The following is a 21,792-nucleotide window of genomic DNA, read 5'->3' as shown; positions in this document are numbered from 1 at the left end:
TGGACTAACAACAACAACATGCTGCTTTTCAATGACAAAAATGGTTCATAAAGAAGAAATACGATGGTTCCCAGTCTCAAAAGGGCTCACAATCTGAAAATAAACCCAAAGTAGGAACCAGCTACAGTCATTGGAAGGGTGCTGTGCTGGGGTGCGTGAAGGACAGCTGCTTTCTCCCTGATTAATAGAAGAGAATCGCCTCTTTAAGGTGCCTCTTTGCCCAGCTAGCAGTAGGGCATGGGTGTCTGTGTGGTGTCTGAAAACAGGTTTGTGTTGTTTTTTGGGAGGTGGGGGTGAGCACTGGGGACATGGTCTAGTGTTCATTGGGACACCTTCTGTGCAAAGGAATGTAGGAAGGAAACGGGTAGTACTGGTTTAATGATAGAAGGCATGACTGGAATTCCTCCGTGACTGTCCTACTTTCTGATGTTTCTTGAGCAGCATAGTACATGTGATTGCTGTGTGTGTGTTGAATGAAAAGCAGCCTGCTAACTGGGCAAAGAGGCACCTTTTAAAAGTGATTCTCTTTATTTAGCAGGGGAGAGTAACTGGCCCTGTCCAGCCCCAGAACAACATCCCTCCAGTGACTGTTGCTGGTGTCTATCTTATATTTTCTTTTCTTCCTTTTCTTCCTTCATTATTTTTCTATGTAAACCGCTTTGGAAACTTTTGTTGAAAAGCGGTGTATAAATATTTGTTGTTAAAAGGTCGCGTCTTTTAGCAGGTGGAGAGAAAGGGATGCTTAATCGTTTCCCTGTCTGTCACTTCGCCTCCGGCCTGTTTTTCAGGTTAAAAAAAGAATCCAATTTAAGGAATGGCATCTAGATGTAGAAACAGGGCAGAGGATTTGAGCGTTTGCATTTATTTAATAATCTAGCTGTTTAGCTGGATTTTGATCTCCCTCTCTCTCTCCGTGGAACTGACAGCTCCAAGTCTTTGGAATATGATGGATAGAACATAATTGCCGTGATAGCTTGTGCAATGAGTGACGTCAGCTAATGCAAGCACACACTGTCTAATGCACTGTTTTCACTGTCAAAATGCAAAATGGTAGTATCTGTGTTGCACTGGGACCTTTGCAAGACGAACCTTCTGCGCAGCCTGATAGGGCAGGCAGTTGTGCCAGCACAGCATTTGAAAAGAAGACTACAGGAAATGTTTTGATTTTTTAAAATATATATTTATAAACAGGTTTGTAAAGGGCAGACACTTGCAGCTCCTGGGGAAGATGGAGATGCCATGCAGGAGAATGTTGTAAAAGCCACAAATGAAGAGACATGTTTCCGGCGTCTGGATGTTGTTATGGGGCAGGTAACATCCCCCTCCCAAATAACCAAGCGGCCTTCTAACCTTTCCCCCTAAAATATGCCAGCCTCTCATTAATAGCACCAGTGATGGAAAGACGCTGGCTTGGTTCACACAATAATTTGAAACTGGATTTAAAATGGGTTACTGACATTAGCGTGATTGTTTGAACCTCATGCCAAGGTAGGAATCTGATTCATCTCAGGCTATAAACCACCTTGGCATTGATTTGTACAATAAACCTAGGTTCAAATGATTGTGTGAACCAGGCCAGTCTGAGCTACTGTGGATCTGTTCAGAACATCCTTCCTGGGTCCGTGCTTCATTTCCCTAGAATACCATGTGGGCCAGAAGCTAGTTTTTAAAAAATATTATTTATGCATAGATAATGCCAGATGGCCAGTTAATTTTCATCCCTGTTGATAGCTTTCAGCAGTCTAATGTTAAAGAAGAGCACTTGAAAGAGAGCATGCACCCTGACCACAAGCCAAATCGTATCTCTCTCAAATTTGGCTTGTCCAAATCGAAGAGATGGATGGGTGAGAATTGTCTGTAGGGTGTTGTTTTTCCTTTCCTTTCCCTGGTATCTTGTTCTTTTATAGATGGTGATTATAAACATCTGAGCCTTTACATCTTAAGTTGCTTGAACCTGGCCACTGGCTACAAGGGAGATTGCTTGAGAATCTTCTCTGAGTCTCAAGGCAGAGTTGAATTTGCCTATAAGAAATTATAGTTTTCTTACTGATTAAAACACACACACAATAGTCTGATCTTATTCTTTATAGGCTTGGATTAATCTCTTCTTAAACCCCATTCCACTTTTCAAGGATGATGAAAGTTCTCAAGGCAATTTACATATCAAAAGATATGCAAAAATAATTCCTTGTCCTAAAAGGGATCACAATCTTTTCAATCTTGTTTTTTAAAGAATTGTCCATCACAGCATGCCACAGAAGTAAGTTCCACAGGTCAGATGCAACATATATCTGTGTGGGGGATGGGATTCTTCTATTTCATTCTTGCTGTTTGTTAATTTCAGCAGACACACTTTCATTTACCATTTATTAAGCAAAATCATTTACATTTCACCCTGCCTCCGAGGAACTCAGGGCAATGCACATTATTCCTCCTCATCTTTTTTAGTCTCACAACTACCTGAAAAGGTAGGCCAAACTGAAAGATAGAGTTTTTCCTTGGTATGGGGAGGGCATCCTAATGTAACGGGTTATTAAGCTCTGCATGCTCCGAGACAGGACAGATCGGTTTGTCTGGAAACGCCCATTTCGCATGGAGTCTTTAAGAACAATCAAGGCAGCTGTTCACCCGGGCAACTTCCTTTCATCAATGAGTGGGCCGAGTTGAATCTTTCTGACATGCCTCCCCTGCCAGGCGGTGATCAGCCGTCTCCGGGTGAGTTGCTTTGGTTGGGGGAGTTTGTCAAATGGCAATACTTAGCACTGATCTCTCCTCTGGCTGGTCAGTCTAGCTCGGCTGGACTTATGAGTATGCCATCCCAACAGAGGAACAGTTTGGTCTCTGGGGCCATAGAAACAACCATACCACTTTCCAGTACTCAGGCGCAGCCTCGGTTGGATGTGCCTTCCCGTAGGGCTAGGCGTCCTTCCTACTCTTCGTCACCAGACTCAAGCCTGGCCAGACGGGTTATTCTTCAGGTAGAGCGCCTCAATTTGTTAGAGCCCCCTAGGCAGCATCGTAGGAAGAGGAAGGCTGTTTTCTATCCTTCTTCCTCCTCTGAGGAAGGTACTAAGGTAGCTAAACGTACTATTCATGATATTCCCTCTGCTCCTGTACTAATTCATTCTAATGTTCCTGCTGCTTCAACACCGGGACCCCAGAATGTTCAAAGGGCATTGCCTAATCCAGGGCATTCCCAGACGGTGCTACCACGTCCAGTGATTCCCTCTGATGATTCACAGACCTCAGAGTCTGAAAAGGAGGAAAGAGAACTTTCTGACGAACAGACTCCTATAGAAAAGCCCCATACCGCTAGCCTTTTCTCCGTGGCTGAATTTGAGGTGGTGTTTGCCAAGGCCAAAAGGGCAATTAAAGATGTCTCAAAGGAGACTGGCACTCCTTCAATTTCTGGCTTAGATCAGGAAGTTTTTCCATCCACTTCTATTTCAGCAGCCACTGTACCCTTTCCTTCATTATTCATGGATGCTATGTTGGCTGAATGGGGCGTACCGGTGGCTATTAAGTCTGCATTATCCTTTCCCAAAATATTGTATGCCTTGTCCTCTGACATTATGGCTCTCCTGGCTGTTCCCGTGGTGGACGGGCCAATGGCCCAACTGGTCACTGGCACTTTGGTGAACAAGGAGGGGGATGACTTCCTCAAGACACCAGAGGAAAAGAAGGCGGATCACCTGTTACGTAAGGCGCACGAGGCTTCTGCAACTGTCATTAGGGCAGCTGCTACGAATTCTATTTTTGCCAGAGCTTCCATTCTGTGGACTAAGGAGCTCATTAAACTAATATCTCCAGAAAATCTTAAACTCCGTTAAGGTTTAAATAAGTTGGCCAGAGCGTCTGCACTCATGGCAGACTCAGGGCTAGATTGCATACAGCACGCCTCCCATGCCATGGCAGCAGGGGTTGCTATCTGTAGAGGTTTATGGTTGAAAAAATTGGCGTGTAGGTGCCAAGTCCAAGGTCACCTTGGCTGCTGCTCCTTTTCAGGGGGGTAAGTTATTTGGCAAATTCTTAGATCCAATTTTATTGGACACTAAGGAGAAAAAGAAAGCCATGCCGGTTGGGCGTGGGGAATCAAGGAGGAATTTCAGGGGTAATAACACCTTTCAGAATTCCTTTCGTCCCTTTAGAAGTTACAATAGACCTACCAACACAGGGTTTAGAGACAACTTCAGAGGGAGAGATGATCGTGGATCTTTCTTCAGAGCCACTTGGCGTCGGCCTTGGAACAACAGGGGCAGAGGATCAGGCAGAGCTCGCGCTGGAGGCTATGCCAATAATCAAAACCGTAAGCAGTGATGCGATACCGGTGGGGGGCAGGCTTCTGGAATTTGCAGAAGCCTGGGTGCACAGCACCACAGATCAATGGGTGTTGAGAACAGTGAGTCAGGGGTACGTTATAGACCTTGTAGACACTCCTCCAGATTTTCTTTTCATAACTCCCGTCTCCAAGTTGAGATCCAAAAGACTGTTGATGGAACAGAGCATTCAACATTTATTAGACATCCAAGCGATAGATCCGGTTCCTTTGATGGAATTTGGCGCAGGAGTATTTTCTCTTCTCTTTTTGGTGCCAAAAAAGGACGACTCCTGGCGAGCAATCCTGGATCTGAAAAGATTGAATCGGTTTGTTCAGAAACACCCATTTCGCATGGAGTCTTTAAGAACGATCAAGGCAGCTGTTCACCCGGGCAACTTCCTTTCATCGATCGGCTTATCAGAAGCGTATCTACATGTGCCCATTCACCCTGCCTCTCGCAAATTCCTGAGGTTTTCCTACAATCACAGGCAGTTTCAGTACAAGGCCCTTCCCTTTGGGTTGTCCTCAGCTCCTCGGGTTTTCACCAAGGTGATGGTGGCGGTGATTGCTCACATGCGCCTGCAGGGGCTTCACATGTACCCGTATCTGGATGACCTGCTGGTCCGTTCTCTCTCGTACCACCAGGCATCCAGGGACACAGCCCAGGTCGTACAGATACTAGAGGTTCACGGGTTTGTAATAAAACGGTCCAAGAGTCACCTAGTACCTTCATATGTGCTCCAACATCTGGGAGTTGTATTCAACACGAGAGCGGGAACAGTTTCTCTCCCACCGGACCGGCGACGAAAGATTGTCGAACGCATCAGACCTTGGATGTCCAGAAGCTGGGGTTCTCTTATGTCTCTGGCCCAACTCATGGGTTCGATGATCGCCTGTCTGGATTGTACACCTTGGGCCAGGTGGCACTCCAGAACGCTACAATGGTTCCTACTTCCTCATCAGGTGGCCATTATGGAAAAAAGACAAATGAAACTTCATCTAACACGGAAGGTCAGGGAATCCCTTCTGTGGTGGCTTTCGCCAGCATTAGAGAAAGGAATACTTCTGGAAACTCCCCAGAAAATTGTGGTGACGATGGACGCCAGTCTCTCTGGTTGGGGGCTCACTGCCTTACCTGCCATGAGCAGGGGTTGTGGGATGAGAAGGACCTGGAGAACGATATCAGATGGCTAGAGTTGAAGGCCATTCGATTGGCCCTTCTTGAATTCAGCGATCTGTTAATAGGGAGTCATGTTCTGATAAGAACGGACAATGTGACCACCAAGGCTCACATAAATCGCCAGGGTGGCACGAGGTCAAGAGCCCTTATGCAGGAATCGAACCTTCTATTCACATGGGCAGAGATTTATCTGTGCTCCGTGACAGCGGAGCATCTTAGTGGCAAGAAGAACCTACAAGCAGATTGGCTCTGCCGTCAGTGGGTGGATCCAGCAGAGTGGAGCTTACATCCAGCAGTCTTCAAGGAGATTGCATTCAAGTGGGGTCGTCCACAGCTGGATCTCTTTGTCTCTCAGGAGAACACAAAGCTGCCGAGGTTTTTCACCAGATATCTATCCCCTCACGCGGAAGGAGTGGATGCTGTCACATCTGCTTGGCCGTGGGGGTTACTCTATGCTTCCTCCCCGACTCCGATCCGAGGCTCCTTTCTGAGAAAATTTTTGCTAGAAGAAGCAAATGTCATTTTGATAGCTCCTTACTGGCCTCGGAGACCTTGGTTTTCCGACCTCCTGAGTCCAACCGCCATGGCCTCTTCCTCTAAGGAGAGGCCTACTGTCACAAGGTCCTCTCTATCATCCGGACCTGGCCTGGTTGCGCTTTCACGCTTGGAGGTTGAATGTGAGAAATTAGTATCCGAGGGATATTCCCGCCGAGTTCAAGACACCATTTTGGCTTCGAGACGTTCGTCTACTTCTCGGATCTATCAAGTCACCTGGTTGGCCTTCTGCGCCTGGGGACGAAAGCAAGATTTCTCTCCATCCACGGCGGGGGTTCCGGAGGTACTGGGTTTTCTTAAAGCAGGCCTCGATAAGGGTCTTCGTCCTAGCACTCGGAAAAGACAAACTTCTGCCTTGTCCTCAATACTGGACTTAGTGATGTCAGGCTCCTCTGCCTTGCATCCTCATATCAGACATTTCCTGAGGGGAGCCACCAACTTGGCCCCTCCTCCTGTTCACAGATTCCCCTCATGGGATTTGAACCTTGTTTTAAATGCCTTTACTAAGGCTCCATCTGAGCCTCTGCGTTCAGCTCTTTTGAGAATTTTGTCCTTTAAAGTGTTGTTTTTAGTGGCTATCACTTCGGCGCGAAGAGTATCTGAATTAGCTGCCCTTTCGGTGCACGATGAGTTGTGTATTTTTCAGAAGGATTGTGTTGTTTTAAAACTGGACCCTACCTTCTTGCCTAAGGTTAATTCGTGTTCCATAGGAGCCAAGATTTGGTCCTTCTCTCCTTCTGTCCTAGACCAACACATCCAAAGGAGCGGGCGTGGCACACCTTAGATGTGCACAGAGCTCTTAAATGCTATCTTAGACGGTCTGAGACGTTTAGAAGGACGGATTCGTTGTTAGTTTCCTTTCAGCCTTCATCTTGGGGGGCCAAAGCCTCCAAGGTTTCCCTGAGTCGATGGATTAGGGCGGCCATAACCTTGGCCTATGAGTCTCTACATTTGTCCATTCCATGTGACACTACAGCTCATTCCACCAGAAGTGCCTGCACTTCTGCGGCCTTTTCAGTTCGCGCCCCCTTAGAAGAAATTTGTAAGGCGGCAACTTGAGCTTCGGTGTCTCCTTTCATTAGACATTACAAGATTCTGTCCTTCCACACTGTGCAAGCGGCCATAGGAAGGACGGTACTGCAACAGGTTGTCTAATCGTCCGCTCCCGCCCTTGGGATTGCTTTAGTACGTCCCGTCACATTAGGATGCCCTCCCCATACCAAGGAAAAAGAAACATTGGTAGACTTACCATGAAGGGTTCTTTTTCTGGGTATGAGGAGGGCATCCGGCCCACCGCGAATGCTTTATGGCAGATATTCAGGGAGGTGGGGTGACTTAGTTCTTTACTGTCACTTTCACTATTCTAATTGACCTCTATGGTTTAGTTTTTTCTTCCCTGTTTTCTGTTTTTTCTGTGCCTTACAGTCCTGGAACTGGGGATGAGTGACAGCTGCCAGGGTAGGCATATCCAACCTGAATTTTGATTGGTCCTGTCTCGGAGCATGCAGAGCTTGATAACCCGTCACGTTAGGATGCCCTCCCCATACCCAGAAAAAGAACCCTTCACGGTAAGTCTGCCAATGTTTCTGTCCCCAAGTCACCCAGTGAGCTTCATGGCCAAGTGTGTCCCACTGGAGCCCAAGTCTAAGCACTACACCACGCAGGCTCCCTGTGAAAGTAAAGGACTTGTAAACTGCATATCTGGCCAAACAGTTTGTGCTATTTCTACTTTCCCAGGTCTCTGCAAATTACCCTCAGCTGATCTACAAACCTCAGATCTTCTTTGCCTTTGGCTCCCCGATTGGGATGTTTCTCACTGTTCGAGGAGTGAAACGGATTGATCCAAACTACAGCCTGCCTACCTGCAAAGGATTCTTTCATGTCTTCCATCCTGTATGTATGAGCAGCAACACTACTCCCTGCTGCCCCCTTCCCCTAAGGTTCAGCTGTCTAGCAATTTGGGTTGTGACTTCATCATATATCAGCTGCGGTGGCGCAGCGGGGAAGCAGCTTGTCTAGGGAGCAAGGGGCTGTTAGTTCGAATCCCCACTGGTGTGCTTCCCAGACTGTGCCTAGTAAATATCTATTTATAGTCACCTATATTGGGCAGCAGCGATATAGGAAGGTGCTGAAGGCAGATGCTCACTTCAGTGACAACAGCAAAGGCATAATCTCATACTGCACAGGAGAAAGGCATTGGTAAATCCCTCCTGTATTCTACTAACAAAGCCACATGGCTCTGTGGTCACCAGGAGTCGACACGACTCGATGGCACAATTTTTCCTTTCCTTTTTCTCCATATTATTATTATTATTATTAATTCGATTTCTATACTGCCCTTCCAAAAATGGCTCAGGGCGGTTTACACAGAGAAATAATAAATAAGTAAGTAAGATGGCTCCATGTCCCCAAAGGGCTCACATTCTAAAATGAAACATAAGATAGACACCAGTGACAGTCACTGGAAGTACTGTGCTGGGGGTAGATAGGGCCAGTTACTCTCCCCCTGCTAAATAAAGAGAATCACCATGGTAAAAGGTGCCTCTTTGCCCAGTTAGCAGGTGGTGGAATATAGACTTAGGTGGTAGAATATAGACTTAGATATGGAGACCTGAAAATCCTAGCTTTCATCTAATGGGAAGCTGAAGATTATGTTGGGACTTAAAACAAACAAATAAACAAACAAGAAAACCCCAAATGAGGGCAGTCTAATACAGGGACCCTGATGCTTCCCTCTCCCCTCAGCCCTAACCACTCCAGGACCCATGCACATACCAAATCTGCAGCCAACAAAAAAGATAGTGTGCACCCACTAAAATAATGTCAAGCAGGAGCCCAAAATATCCTTGACAGTTTAACTCCACCTCCACTGTTTTGTTCTAAACACAGAGTTTGGCTTTTCCGATCATAGAACTTGGGACTTTGGTAAAATGCGAGAAGACTGCTGAAGTGCCTTTGCCTCTCCTGGGTCTTGCTGGGGACTCTAGTTGTAGGCTAGTGTTCACGGGGCCAAGCTGGAGTTGATGGAGTGGCCACCACATATGTGTTAATATCTGCACCAACTTTGTCATTGTTTTAAACCAGGCCTGCTCAACTTCGCCCCTCCTACAACTCCCTTAATCGCTGGCTATTGCCACTGTGAGCTGTAGTCCCAAAACAGCTGTGGGGCCAAAGTTTAGCAGGCCTATTTTAAACTGCTTTTAATGGTTTTAAATTTTTATGTAAACTGCCTGTAGATGTGTTGTGTGTTGTGTTTTTCTGTCTACCTATCTGATTTGTACACCGCCCCAAACTTTCATCTCTGGGCAGTTAACAATAGCATAAAACCAGTTAAAAACATATACAAAAAACTTAACAACAATTTAACAATTTAAAAATAAACCAGAGAGTAAAACCTAAATAATTTAGGAAGCTGAGGAAGCTTGGACGAAAAGATGGGTTTTCAGGTGTTTTTTGAAAATTGCCAGAGATGGGGAGGACCGTATCTCAGCAGGGAGTGCATTCCACAATCTCAGGGGGGTGACGGAGAAGGCCCGTCTGTGTAGCCACCAAATGGGTTGGCAGTAACTGGAGATGGACCTCCTCAGATGACCTCAGTGGGCGGTGGGGCTCGTAGTGAAGAATTCGCTCTCTTAGATACCCAGGGCCTAAGCTTTTTAGGGCTTTGTAAGTTATAACTAGCACTTTGTATTTTGTCCGGAAACCTATTGGCAGCCAATAGGTTTAGAAGAATAGGTTTAGCCAATAGATTTTAAAACAGGTGGCTTATAAATCCAATACGTAAAATAAAACTTGAATGGAGGCAGAGTCAAGATGTTGCTGGCCATGCCCACACGAGCATCAGGGCATGGTCAGCCTCCATCTCCTTCGCACACATCACCCTCCCCCATCTCCTGGCTGCCCGACCTTCTGGGTGCGCCCGGATTTTATCATGCAGATCGGCAGTGAGAAAGGAGCCATTTAGCTAGCAAAGCTCAAATGCAAGCCAGACTGGGCCCTGCTTAGCAAAGGGGACAATTCATGCTTGCTACCCCAAGACAAGCTCTCCTCCCCATACATAGCCCCATATGTACTTGGGTCACCCTTTGAGGTCTTGCTCTGCCTTCTCCTGCTGTTGGAGGTGGTGCTGGTGAGCCTGCAAGATAATGCCTTTAGAGTTGTGGAGCCACAACTCTGCAGTACCCTCCCGAGGAAGGCTGAACTGTTGAAAGCAATGGCTGTTTTTAAAAACCCTTCAGAGAAAGTTGCTATGATGCTGCTCCTAGATTTTTTTTAATCAAATGACTTTTTGATAAAATTGAGATTCGAAATTGGGATTGAGTGGGTTTCTTCTGTGTACTGCTGTTCTTGCTTTTATTTTTTAAACACTTGTGTTAATAGTTTTATATACAGGTTGAATATTCCCTTATCCAAACTGCTTGGGCCCAGAAGTGTTCTGGATTTCGGACTTTTCCAGATTTTGGAATATTTGCATACTGTAATGAGATATCTTGGGCATGAGATCCAAGTCTAAACACGAAAGGTTACTGTACACTGTATTTTATTTTTCTAGGTTTTATTTTAAAGTATAAAAACAAATAAGCATTGAATTTACAATAACTATAGGTAGCTGTAAATGTAATGAAAGCTAATTGCAAGAATTTTCAATGCAATAATGTTGCTGGTCATGTTGGACTCAAACATGGCATTTTAGGTGGAGATGAAATTCAGATTTCATGTGAAAATAATGTTTTGTCGGTGCTGCGGGTGCACCCCGTGGTGGTTTCTGGATTTTGGAGCATTTCGGATGTCCGGATTAGGGATACTCAACCTGTATTGGTTTTTAGCATGTTTCTAAACCACCTTGGAGATCAAAAGATGGATACGAGATGTCATAAATCTCAGCCATTTTTGGAGGGGTGGTATATAAATCAATAAATATCGGCAATCGTGATGCACACCCTCTCTTCCTTTTGCAGTTTGATCCAGTAGCCTACAGGATTGAACCCCTGATTGTTCCGGATGTGGAATTTGAGCCCATGCTGCTTCCTCATCACAAGGGCAGGAAGAGGATGCATTTAGGTAGAATGGAGACTTTCTTCCTTCTTCCCCGCCCCCCAACATCAACCATTGGGTTTAAGCATGCTCCAAAAACCCCTCATCATTTCTGTCTGGTGATGGAATATCAGGGGCAGCTGGTCTTGAGGAAGTGAGCATGAATTGTCCCCTTTGCAAAGCAGGGTCTGCCCTGGCTTGCATTTGGATGGATCACCGTCTGCTTGTAAGGTTAGGGGATGGGGCCATAGCTCAGTGGGAAAGCATTTGCAAGATGCAGAAGGTTCCCGGTTGAATGCCGGGCGTCTCTTGGTGGGGCTGGGAGAGACTCCGAATCCTTCTTGAAACCTTGGAGAGCTGTTGCCAGTCAGTGTAGACAATACTGAACTAGATGAACCGATGGTCCGACTCGGTATAAGGCAGGCCTGCTTCCTCTGTTCCACTTGAGTGCAATGAGGCTACTCATCAAGGCAAGCTGCTTGCTCTGGTAGCTTCCTTTGTAATGAACACACGCACACACAGCCCTCTGCTCCTTTTTGGGCTATCACTTAATCCAGAAAGTCCCAGTTCCAACTTAAAAATCTACATGCTGGCTTTTAGGAACATAGAAAGCTGCTGTATACTGAGTCAGACCATTGGCGCCTCTCGCTCAGTATTGTCTACACAGACTGGCAGCGGCCTCTCCAAGGTTGGAGGCAGGAATCTCTCTCAGCCCTATCTTGGAGATGAGGAATGATGGGTATCCAGTTCCCAGGTCACACTCTTCATCCCTGAGGTCTCTGTTCAGTTTTTCCAAAGGGTCCATTTACATCAATCCTCAGCCTCTTAACATCCTTTCAGACATAATGCCTGCCATCTTACACTCACTCACTTGCACCCCTCCCTCTGATCAGTGATTTCCTGTAGCCATCCGTGTTCTCTCTAATTTTTTTTCATCGGTGTGCGGAATGAGTTTTGGTCTGGGCGGCAGTATCAAAGCAGTGTGCGCGCAGATGCATTCAGAACAGGGCCTTCCTGGTTCAACCTGAGTGGGATCTAAAATGAACTGAGCGGGCAAAAAAAAAGTGTGAGTGCACACATGCCATAGAGGGAACACTGCCAGCCATCTCATGGATGCAAAACGTTAGGTCTGAACTGGCTCGGGGAAATTGGCGCATTGGAGAAGCATTGCTGGAAAGCTGGAGGCGCAGAGAAGCATTATGGATGCTGAGAAACAGGAACAGGGCTGAAGGATGTGAGGAGGGGCATTGAGCTGGGTGATGGTAAGTTTGGACATGGTATAAGGCAGCTTCTCATGTTAGAGTCAGAAGGTTCCAAGTCCCCTCCCTGGTGGCATCTCCAGATAGGGTTGGGAGAGACTCCTGCCTGCAACCTTGCAGAAGCCACTGCCAGTCTGGGTAGACAATATTGAGCTAGATGGACCAGCGATCTGACTCCGTATAAGGCAGCTTCCTATGTTCCTGGGACCATTGGTCAATCTGGCTCAGTACTGTCCACACAGACTGGCAGTGGCTTCTAGGAATGTGCCTGAACAGCAGTTTGAAACGTGGTTCGAGCACCTTTTGGGTGCAGCGTGGGGGATCTAAGAAAGAGGAGAGTCGGTCCTTACCCCTGCAGCTCAGCCCAAGTATCCCCACGCGGCTCCAGCACGCACATGGCATCCACGTGTACAGGCACCATTTGTGTGGTGAGCATGATGTTGCTCACCATGCAGGTGGTGCCTGTGCATGCACAGATGCCAAGTGTGTGCTGGCACCGCATGGGGGTACTTGGGCCAGAAAGCTGCATGGGGCAGCGGAGAGCAGGTAAAGGCCTGATCTCTTCTTTCTTCAAGCTCCCCCACACCGCTCCCAAAAGGTGCTCGGACTGTGGTTCAGGCACATCCTTAGCTGCTTCTCCAAGATTGCAGGCAGGAATCTCTCCTCAGCCCCATCTTGGAGATGCCAGGGAGGGAACTTGGAACCTAGATATCCTTCCCAGAGCATCCCCATCCCCTAAGGGGAGTATCTTACAGTGCTCACATGCAGACCCTGCTTAGCAAAGAGGATAATTCATGCTTGCTTGCTTGCTACCCCAAGACCAGCCCTCCTCAGGTTCTGAAAATGCACTTGTCCGTGGCAAAAAGATGTGCTTCCTGGCACGTTCACGTATTTGACTTTCCCAGTTCAGAATAGCCTGCTAAAAGGTGCCCCTTTGCAAGGCCGCTCCAATCCTCTCTTTCAGAGCTCAAGGAGGGCCTCACACGGATGAGCACAGACCTCAAAAACAACCTGCTGGGCTCTTTGAGGATAGCCTGGCAGTCCTTCACCAGGACTCCGTTGCCGGCGGTGGAGGCAGCAGCCCCTGGAGACACGGAGCACGGACTGGAAGCTGAAGCTGGCTCAGAGAAGCAAACGGGTGAGTGAGAGAGAGTGCAGGCTTAAGTGTAGCTTGCGAGCCAGAGAACAAGGTGTGGGATGCATCCTGGCAGCATCTGTTTGTCCATCCTGCCTTTTTCAAGCAGAGGGAAAGGGTGCCTTTTTGCTTCTGGTCCTGGAGCCACTCCAAGTTTGGCTTCTGAACAAATATGTGTAGTTCGTTGGATGCAAATGCATAATAATGTGTAGTTGCATTTAGTTTTCCTTGCTACCAAATATGGACTGTGTTTTGCTATCCAGGGCTCTGAACCCTAAAGGTTTGTGTTCTGCATCCTCCAAGCCCAGGCCACAAACATCATAGCTCTCTCTCTAAAACTGCAATCTAGTTCTTTTTGAGAGAACGATCCCTTTTCAGTGGGGCGATGAGGCCTACAGAAGAGACTTCCTGAAGCATATAACATGGGTTCTACCATCTCCTTAGGCAGAAAAGGTGACTTGTAATGGCCATATCTATTGGATTAGGTGGGCCTTGATCTCATCCTTCCACTCGCCCTTTTCTGTTTTGCTGTTAAGGAGCTTAAGGCAGTGTAAAGTGTAAGTTGTTTCCTTTTAAAACAGCTCCACACAGGCCCAGTAAACAGTTAGTCGGGGAGCTGCACTTAGGGTTGATGAGGGCTGCCGTACGATAAAGAACACCCAGCTAGCCCAGGGTCAGTTGAGCTTCAAAGCTGAGCATTGTTCCCTCAGATGTTGTTGACTACAACTCCCAGAATCCCCAGCTGCAGTGGCTTTTGCTTGGGGATTCTGGGAGTTGTAGTCAACAACATCTGGGAATCCCTGTTCGAGGGAACACGGTAGCTGAGCAATGATTTGAACCCAGATCTCCTTATTCCTATCTGCTATTGCTATCCAACATATTCATTTGTAGCTCTGTTGCTTCTCTCCCCCCTTTTGTTTAATGCAGAGGGAAAACCTGAGGACCCAGCCACGCCAGTGAAAGAAGAGCCTCCTCCCATCAACGTGGGAATGCTGAACGGAGGCCACCGCATTGACTATGTGCTGCAAGAGAAGCCGATTGAAAGCTTTAACGAGTATCTGTTTGCACTGCAAGGCCATCTTTGCTACTGGTAAGGAATGGCTTCAGGAAGGCGGGCGTTGCTTTAGGTGAGTTCCTAGCAGACTAGAGCAAGGGTACTCGAACTTGGGTCCCCAGACGTTGTTGACTGTTCGGTCCCCAGATGTTAGAGTTGCCCATAATCCCCTGAGGATTATGGTTGCTGAAGCTCAACATGATCTGGGGACCCAACTTTGAGAACCTCTGCTTTAGAGGTTGGCACCAAGGTGGCGCCAACCACCAATAGAAAGGTAGCAGATTCCACTACTTAACTATTAGGATGTGAAAATGGCATATTTTTGTAATAAGAAACCTTGTCAACATTATTTCAGGTAGCTTGCTGCATTATTTTATTTAAAATATTTATACCCTGCCTCTCCAGTGCTACTTCTGTGTGGTCTGGAGCTTGCATTCTAGACCAGTGTTGTGCTAGCACAAACGTGTTTGCACTTGCACCACAGGTGCACAGTCCATGGCACGCCTCATGTTTTAAAGGGGAGCTGTTGTGCAGTAGTGCAGTTTCGAAACCCCCCTTGGTCTTGCCCTGCTATGTGATCTTGTGTGAGCGCAGTTTTGATTGTTGTGCAAGTGCGGTGTAGGATGTTGGCCATGTTCACCATTGAACTTAGAATTTAGGTCTCTTAGGCATGTCCCGTGCATCACACGTGCCTCAACACCAGGCCAAATCAATGTCTCTCTCTAGCGGAAAACTACACTTTGAAATCTAAACATTTAGAACTGCAACATTTTAAAGTAAGACGCTGCACGCTGATAATGGTGGGGAATATACTGGGAAGGATACTGAGCAATATTTAAAAGAACAAGGAATTAAACACAAGAGAATGATACTCTATACTCCAGAGCGAAATGGAGTGGCAGGGAGAAAGAACAGAACTTGGATTGAAATGTCTAGGAGTCTGCTCCTTGATTCAGGTCTGGAAACAGGGGTTTAGCTATAATTGAGTGAAAGCGTTCAAAGAACTCAGGCCCCCAGCTCCTGAGTGCCCCAGCTCCATCCTTTCCTATTATCTTCATTATCTCCCTCACTCTGGGGGGCTGCCAGAGGGAGGGATGCACACAGGCCCCCTCTCTACCCTAGCTACGTCCCTGTCTGGAAAGATACTGGGGAGAAGGTGGAATGACTGCAACTTATTTGCAGAATAGACTTTGAACTAAAACTAAAGGAGTAACACCCTTTGAACTGTAAAGGTAAAGTATGCTGTCGTGTCGACTTTGACTCCTGGCACCCTCAGAGCCCTGTGGTTTTCTTTGGTAGACTACAGGAGGGGTTTACTATTGCCCCCTCCCATACAGTAAGAGATTATGCTTTTCAGCATCTTCCTATATCGCTGCTGCCCGATATAGGTGTTTCCCATAGTCTGGGAAACATACCAGTGAGAATTTGAACTGGCAACCTTCTGCTTGTTAGCCAAGCATTTCCCTGCTGTGAAATGGGATAAAATCTAACTTAAAGCATATTAAAGTATTTGGATGTAAAGCATATGCATGTATTCCTACAGAACTGCAAATCCTGGGCGCACTCCTAAGAAATGGTCATGTGTCAGCAATGATGGTGTGCTAGTTGCGATCTGGGCGCGGTGACAGCCCAGTGACACCGTGTACCCAGCACTGCATTGTATCGAGGGCAGCCCAAGCATGCCCCATGCTGTCCTACCCCAATCTCAGCTAGCACACAATCGCTTCCCCCTCGTTCTACCTGCATTTTTGCTGGGCATTTTTTGGAAGCATGTGAGGGGCTTGAGAACAAGCCGTGTGTGTGTTTGAATTACTGAATGCTGTCAGTAGCAGCATATTTATTTACCTATCAAGTTTATATACTGCCTGATATATGTATCCCTAGGCGGTTTCCATAATTTAAAATACAAGCATAAAATGGAATCAGATGATTAAAACAATTTTACAAAATCAAACAAGCAGGTTAAAATTAATTAGTTAACTAAAAGCCTGAGAAAAGAGGTATGTCTCAAGAGTCTTTTTAAAAGCAGCCAGAGATGGAGACGCTCTTCTTTTGACAGGGAGTGTATTCCAGAGCCCTGGGGCAGCCATAGGGAAGGCCTGGTCCTGAGTAGCCACCAAAAGAGTTGGTGGGGCCATACTTGACCTCCCCAGGTGATCTTAATAGGTGGGAGGGTTCATGACAAAGGAGACGCTCTCTGAAGTACCCTGGAACCAAGTCATTAAGGGCTTTATAGGTAATAACCAGCACTTTCAATTCTGTTAGGGACCAATAACTTGTGAACAGAATCCAGCCTACCAAACCTTGCCAGTTTACCCCTGTTGGTGTTTCTGCTGTTTTGAATTAAGAGAGAGGGGGCAACCAGTGGTCCCTGTAAGAGGGATTCCCAGATATTGTTGTCTACCACTCCCATAATCCCCAGCCAAAGGCCATGGCAGCCAAGGACGCTGGGAATTGTAGGCAACAGCATCTAGGAATTGCCATTACATGGAACGCTGGTAGCCACATGATTTTTCATCCAGATCAGGAGTTCCCAACTTTGGGTCCCCAGATGTTATTGGACTCCAACTCCCACCATCCCTAGACCAATGGCTTTTGGTCACCAGTTGCAGCTGAGCAAGATTAAAATCCTCTCCCAGTGGTTTGTGAATGCTGCCATTTCTGATGCAGATTTGCATACAGAATATTGCATACACTGCATGCAGATTTGCATACAGACTTGCGTTTTGGGTGGTATATAAATATGCTACATACATACATACTGTCCTGTTTGTCCTATGCCCCTTGGGCGGAGTTGCTGGCATGCTTTTTCTAATAGCCTTAGAATGAATTCTGTATTTATCACTCTAGGGAATCGGAGGACACAGTGCTGCTACTGCTGAAAGAGATTTACCAGACAAAGGGCATCAATATGGACCAGGCTCTCTTATAATGGCAAACTGACGAGCTGCACCGGTCTGGTTAGCAAATGTAAGTCGTCTTGTTCCTTGGACAGCCTCTGCTATTTGAGCGACATTTTCCTTTTGTTGTTGTTGTTGTTCTGGCTATTGGCTCACCAGTTAGACAAAATACCAGCAGCTACCGAGGGTTCAGAAGCAAATCAGCCCATTAAACTAGAGCTCAGCACAGCCACTTTAAAGTAAGGGGGAGAAATGTGGGGAGATCTGATCACAGAATCTCCCTGGTTGTGGCTTGTTTGTCCCTCTGTCTCCTTGGACTGTGGGAATTTTGCCAGTAAACTGGTGTGTGCCTTTTGTGGAAGGAGCTGTCAGCTTTGACGGGAAGAAGGAGGTTGGAGATGAACAGTAGTTCTTTTTAGAGAGCTGGAGACGGGATGACAAAGGCATTGTTGCACACTGGCATGCTCATTCAACTCCCCATGAACTCTGTTCACAAGTTTAACTGGTAACAACTTACCGAGGAGTAGTTGTGTTAGTCTCTAAAGCAAGAGTCCATCCCACTTTTCTCCAACTTAGGTTCAAGCTAAATCTTATTTAAAACCACAAAAAGAAAATCACAGAATTTTAAAAAAATATTTGAGAAATGATGCAACCACAATCTAAAATCCCAAGAGAGCCTCCTGAAATGTGTGTATGAGAGAGAGATTAAGAGTAGGGGGCAGTCGAATCCCCCGGGGAAGCAGATTCCCTCAAGAATTTAAATCAAATAAATAAATCGTTGTTTTAAAATGTTTTTAATTGTTATGTTGTTTTTTAGTTTTTGTTTTAGCTCTTTACTGTTCTAATGGTTGTTTTAATTGTAAACCGCCCTGAGCCCTTTTGGAAGGGCAGTATAAAAATCGAATGAAAAAGTAAATAAGAATTAGCCAAGTTCCTACCTCGTGGACTACAGTCCACTTCATCAGAAGCATGAAGTGAAATCCACAGTAAGGAGGTGCGTGCTTGTGCGCACATGCACACACAAAGTTGCATGCAAGTCTTGTGAGTATTTTAGAAGGCTACAAGATAAACATAGTGACAGTTCACCACTGATAACTTACTGCGAGAGCAATGATAGGAAGGAAGGAAGATTGGGCTGTCGAGTCGGTGTCGACCCCTGGCGACCACAGAGCCATGTGGTTTTCTTGGTAGAATACAGGAATGGTTTACCATTGCCTTCTCCCACTTAGTATGAGATGATGCTTTTCAGCACCTTCCTGTATCACTGCTGCCCGACATAGGAGATTCCCATATTATTATGGGAAACATCAGCGGGGATTCGAACCAACAGCCTCCTGCTCTCTAAGCCGGTTGCTTCCCTACTGTGCCATTAGGTGGCGCTAGCAATGATAAGTTAACTGTAACCTGATGTGTATATATTTGTCTTGACTGAGGCCTGCTGTGATGATCAGTGTTCCCTCTAAGGCATGTCCGTGTGCACATGCTTCCTCACATTTTTTTTTTAGTGTCCACTCAGTTAAGTTTAGATCCCACACAGGTTGAATCAGGAAGGCCCCACTCTGAATGCACATGCGCACACACTGCCTTGATTCTGCCACCTAGAACAAGACTCATTCTGCACACAGATGAAAAGAATTAGAGAGAACACTGGTGATGATGTCAAGCCTCATGCAGAATGTCTAATTCAGCACAATTGACACTCTAAATCTCCTTTTAGCATATTTCTCTGGAAGAATTGTCATTTCAAGGTCCACACCCACAAACTATGCAGCAGATAGATCAACCCCCAGGGCCATATTACGTCAGCTGTGCTATTAGGGGCTGCTTCATAGTGATTCTCCATTCTTCTAGAGTGGCTGACCTCTTCTTCTTCTCTTCCCCCATTGCTTCCTTAGATTTACTCCTGTGCGGAAAATCATCGGGACTTCCTGTTCACCGTTCACCACCTTCTCTCTCTCATCTGTTGCTGAGCTGCCCAGCATGCTTCACTTCCCATTGCCTGGAGCACTGGAGGATTTCCCGCCCACATCCTGTGCAAGGGAAGGGCTTCCAGAGCTTTAGTTCTTGCCGATCAGACTCCTGGTGTTCCCTGACTATCTGGACTCTATCCTCTAGCTAGAGGATACACACAAGTACAGATAGGAGAGAGCATGCTTATGTCCCGAACAGGAACGGAGTGCTCAACTGTCATCTTTGTAGGAAGAGGGATGCAAGAGCGTCACTATGGAGACTGTGGACCAGTTCACAGGTGCCAGGTCTCAGAGGTCATGTTACGTGAAGGAGATCTCTGTTGGAGATGGGCACAGGGTCGAATAGTCATGCCATCATATGACCATATGCCCAGCCGTAATTGCTGGGCGAATAGCAATTCGCTTTCCGATGCCACAGAACAGGGGCTATATTAGTTCAGCCCCCTTGGAGCTCACTCAGTGTGACATCGCCACTCTCCTGTACCAGGGTTTCTAACTGAAGAGGAGATGTGACGTTCTAGCACCGATTCCTAGTGATGTCTAGTGCACATCTAGACTGCTGGTATTGCAACTTCTCTCACACACACAAACACACACACTCTCATTCCTCTAGCCAGGGGATAGTCACACACTCACACATCCCTCTCTAGCCAGAGGGTAGTCGCGCATGTGCGCGCACGCCCGCCCCTCTCTAGCTGGAGGAGAGTTGTGGGCCGCGCCCGCCCTTTCTGGCCCCGGCGGGCCCTGCCCGCCCCCTCTGGCCCCGGCGGGCCCAAGTAATTCCTGTTCTCCTGCAGTTAGCACTCTGGCATTAGCCCTGCATGCCCCACAGCAGCCCTGTTGCATAGTTTCTCCCCAGGCGAGCCTCTGCCAGACACGTTTGGACCACTCTAATCTAAGGCATTATCTACCTTAGTTAGGGCTGCACAACTTCAAAATCTCCAGGTGTGTGTGGACTACAACTCCCATGATCCCCAGCCACAGTGGCCAGTGGTTGGGGATGCTGGGCGTTCTAGTCCAAGGTCTGCAGGAGGGCTGAAGTTGTGCTGCTTAGGTTTTGTTCTCTAAATCGCTTTAGCATACACTGGGTTCTCCGATGTTGTCGACCACTCCTATCACACCCACCCCTAATGGCCTTCAGGACACCCCCATTTCAGAGCCCATTATGGCAGTAGAGACCAACCTTTGTCCTGTGCACATCCCACCCAGGCAGGCAGTCCCTTCTCGCCAAAGAGGCCCAGGAGGCAGGGTGCCCAGTTGGCAGTCGGGAGACACACTCCAGGTTGACACCGTGCCTTCCCCTTGTCCCACAGTCAGCATTTCCTGTAACGGGTTCTTGGATGCTCTTGGCCACAACACTCTTCATCCCCAGCTGCATTCAACCACCTCGCCTCACCCACCAGACCTGCAGCCGTAGTTCTGAGCAGTGCCATTTGGGATGACCAAGTTCTGGATGAGAACCTCCGTAGTAGTGGTGGACATAAGAAGAGGCTGGTCTTGGCTGGTCAGATCACAAATGGCTGTTGGAAATTTATGCACTTTGTAAAATATGTCTATTTTAAAAATGGTATTTAAGTTTTTCCAGTAATTATCTGGCTGTGGTGCATTTTTTGTTCTCTGCATGAAGAATCGCTGACTCTTAGTGGGACACAGGTTGTGAGTCTAGTTGAGAAAAAACAGGAAAGCTGCATTTTAAGTATGTAGTACACCGCTTTGGGCTCCTTGGAAAAAGAGCGGGATATAAATGTAATAATAATAGTGGTGAGCCGGTTCAGTTGCGGAGTAGAGAGTCAGTTTTGTGGGAGGCAAGTATGAACTCTCCCTTTGCTAAGCAGGGTTCACCTTGGTTTGCATTTGGGTGGGCAACTGCCTGCAAACACTGGCTCGCATATTTCATATCCCCCCCACCCCAAGATACTCACCTTAAGGGATGGGGCCCATAGCTCAGTGGAAGAGCATCAGCTCTGTGTGCCAAAGCTCCCTGGTTCAATCACTGACATTGCCACATAATAGGGCTGGGAGAGACGCACAACTGAAGCTTCAAAGAGCTGCTGCCAGTCAGTGTAGAGTCAACAATAGTGAGCTTGATGGGCCCAGGGTCTGGCTCGGTATAAGGCTGCTTCCTATGCTCCTAGGAAGTCCCTTGGTTGGATCTAGCTTCTGCCATGAAATCAAAAGGCTGCCTTGCCAGGGATTCTCAGACCTGAGTCCCCAGCTGCCACTGGACTACAACACCCACCATCTGGAAATGGCTGGGGATGATGGGAGTTGTAGTCCAATATCTGGGAACCCAAGTTTTAGAAACGCTACCTTAAGCAACACATTCTTCCTTAGTTCTAGCCACACCTACTTTGTAGGGATGTGCACAGAACTGAGCACATTTGAAG

At 47.0% G+C, this 21,792-nt stretch overlaps 1 protein-coding gene across 2 annotated transcripts in view; it reads left to right on the top strand.

The window, feature by feature from the left end:
- DDHD2 (DDHD domain containing 2) overlaps positions 1-20,993 on the top strand; it is a 38,760-nt gene extending 17,767 nt beyond the window's left edge. For both annotated transcript variants that reach the window (XM_053269128.1, XM_053269127.1), the window contains exons 12-18: positions 1,192-1,311; positions 7,791-7,946; positions 11,012-11,114; positions 13,311-13,484; positions 14,409-14,571; positions 17,386-17,505; positions 19,331-20,993. In XM_053269128.1, the coding sequence (XP_053125103.1) occupies positions 1,192-1,311; positions 7,791-7,946; positions 11,012-11,114; positions 13,311-13,484; positions 14,409-14,571; positions 17,386-17,467 (798 nt within the window). In that variant the 3' untranslated portion in view covers positions 17,468-17,505; positions 19,331-20,993. The remainder of the gene's footprint in view (positions 1-1,191; positions 1,312-7,790; positions 7,947-11,011; positions 11,115-13,310; positions 13,485-14,408; positions 14,572-17,385; positions 17,506-19,330) is intronic.
- The last annotated feature ends 799 nt before the right edge of the window (positions 20,994-21,792 follow it).

Source organism: Hemicordylus capensis, chromosome 8, assembly GCF_027244095.1.
Source record: "Hemicordylus capensis ecotype Gifberg chromosome 8, rHemCap1.1.pri, whole genome shotgun sequence".
Classification (NCBI taxonomy): Eukaryota; Metazoa; Chordata; class Lepidosauria; order Squamata; family Cordylidae; genus Hemicordylus; species Hemicordylus capensis.
The sequence above is the reverse complement of the archived record's forward strand: the minus strand, read 5'-3'. Positions and strand labels throughout refer to the sequence as shown.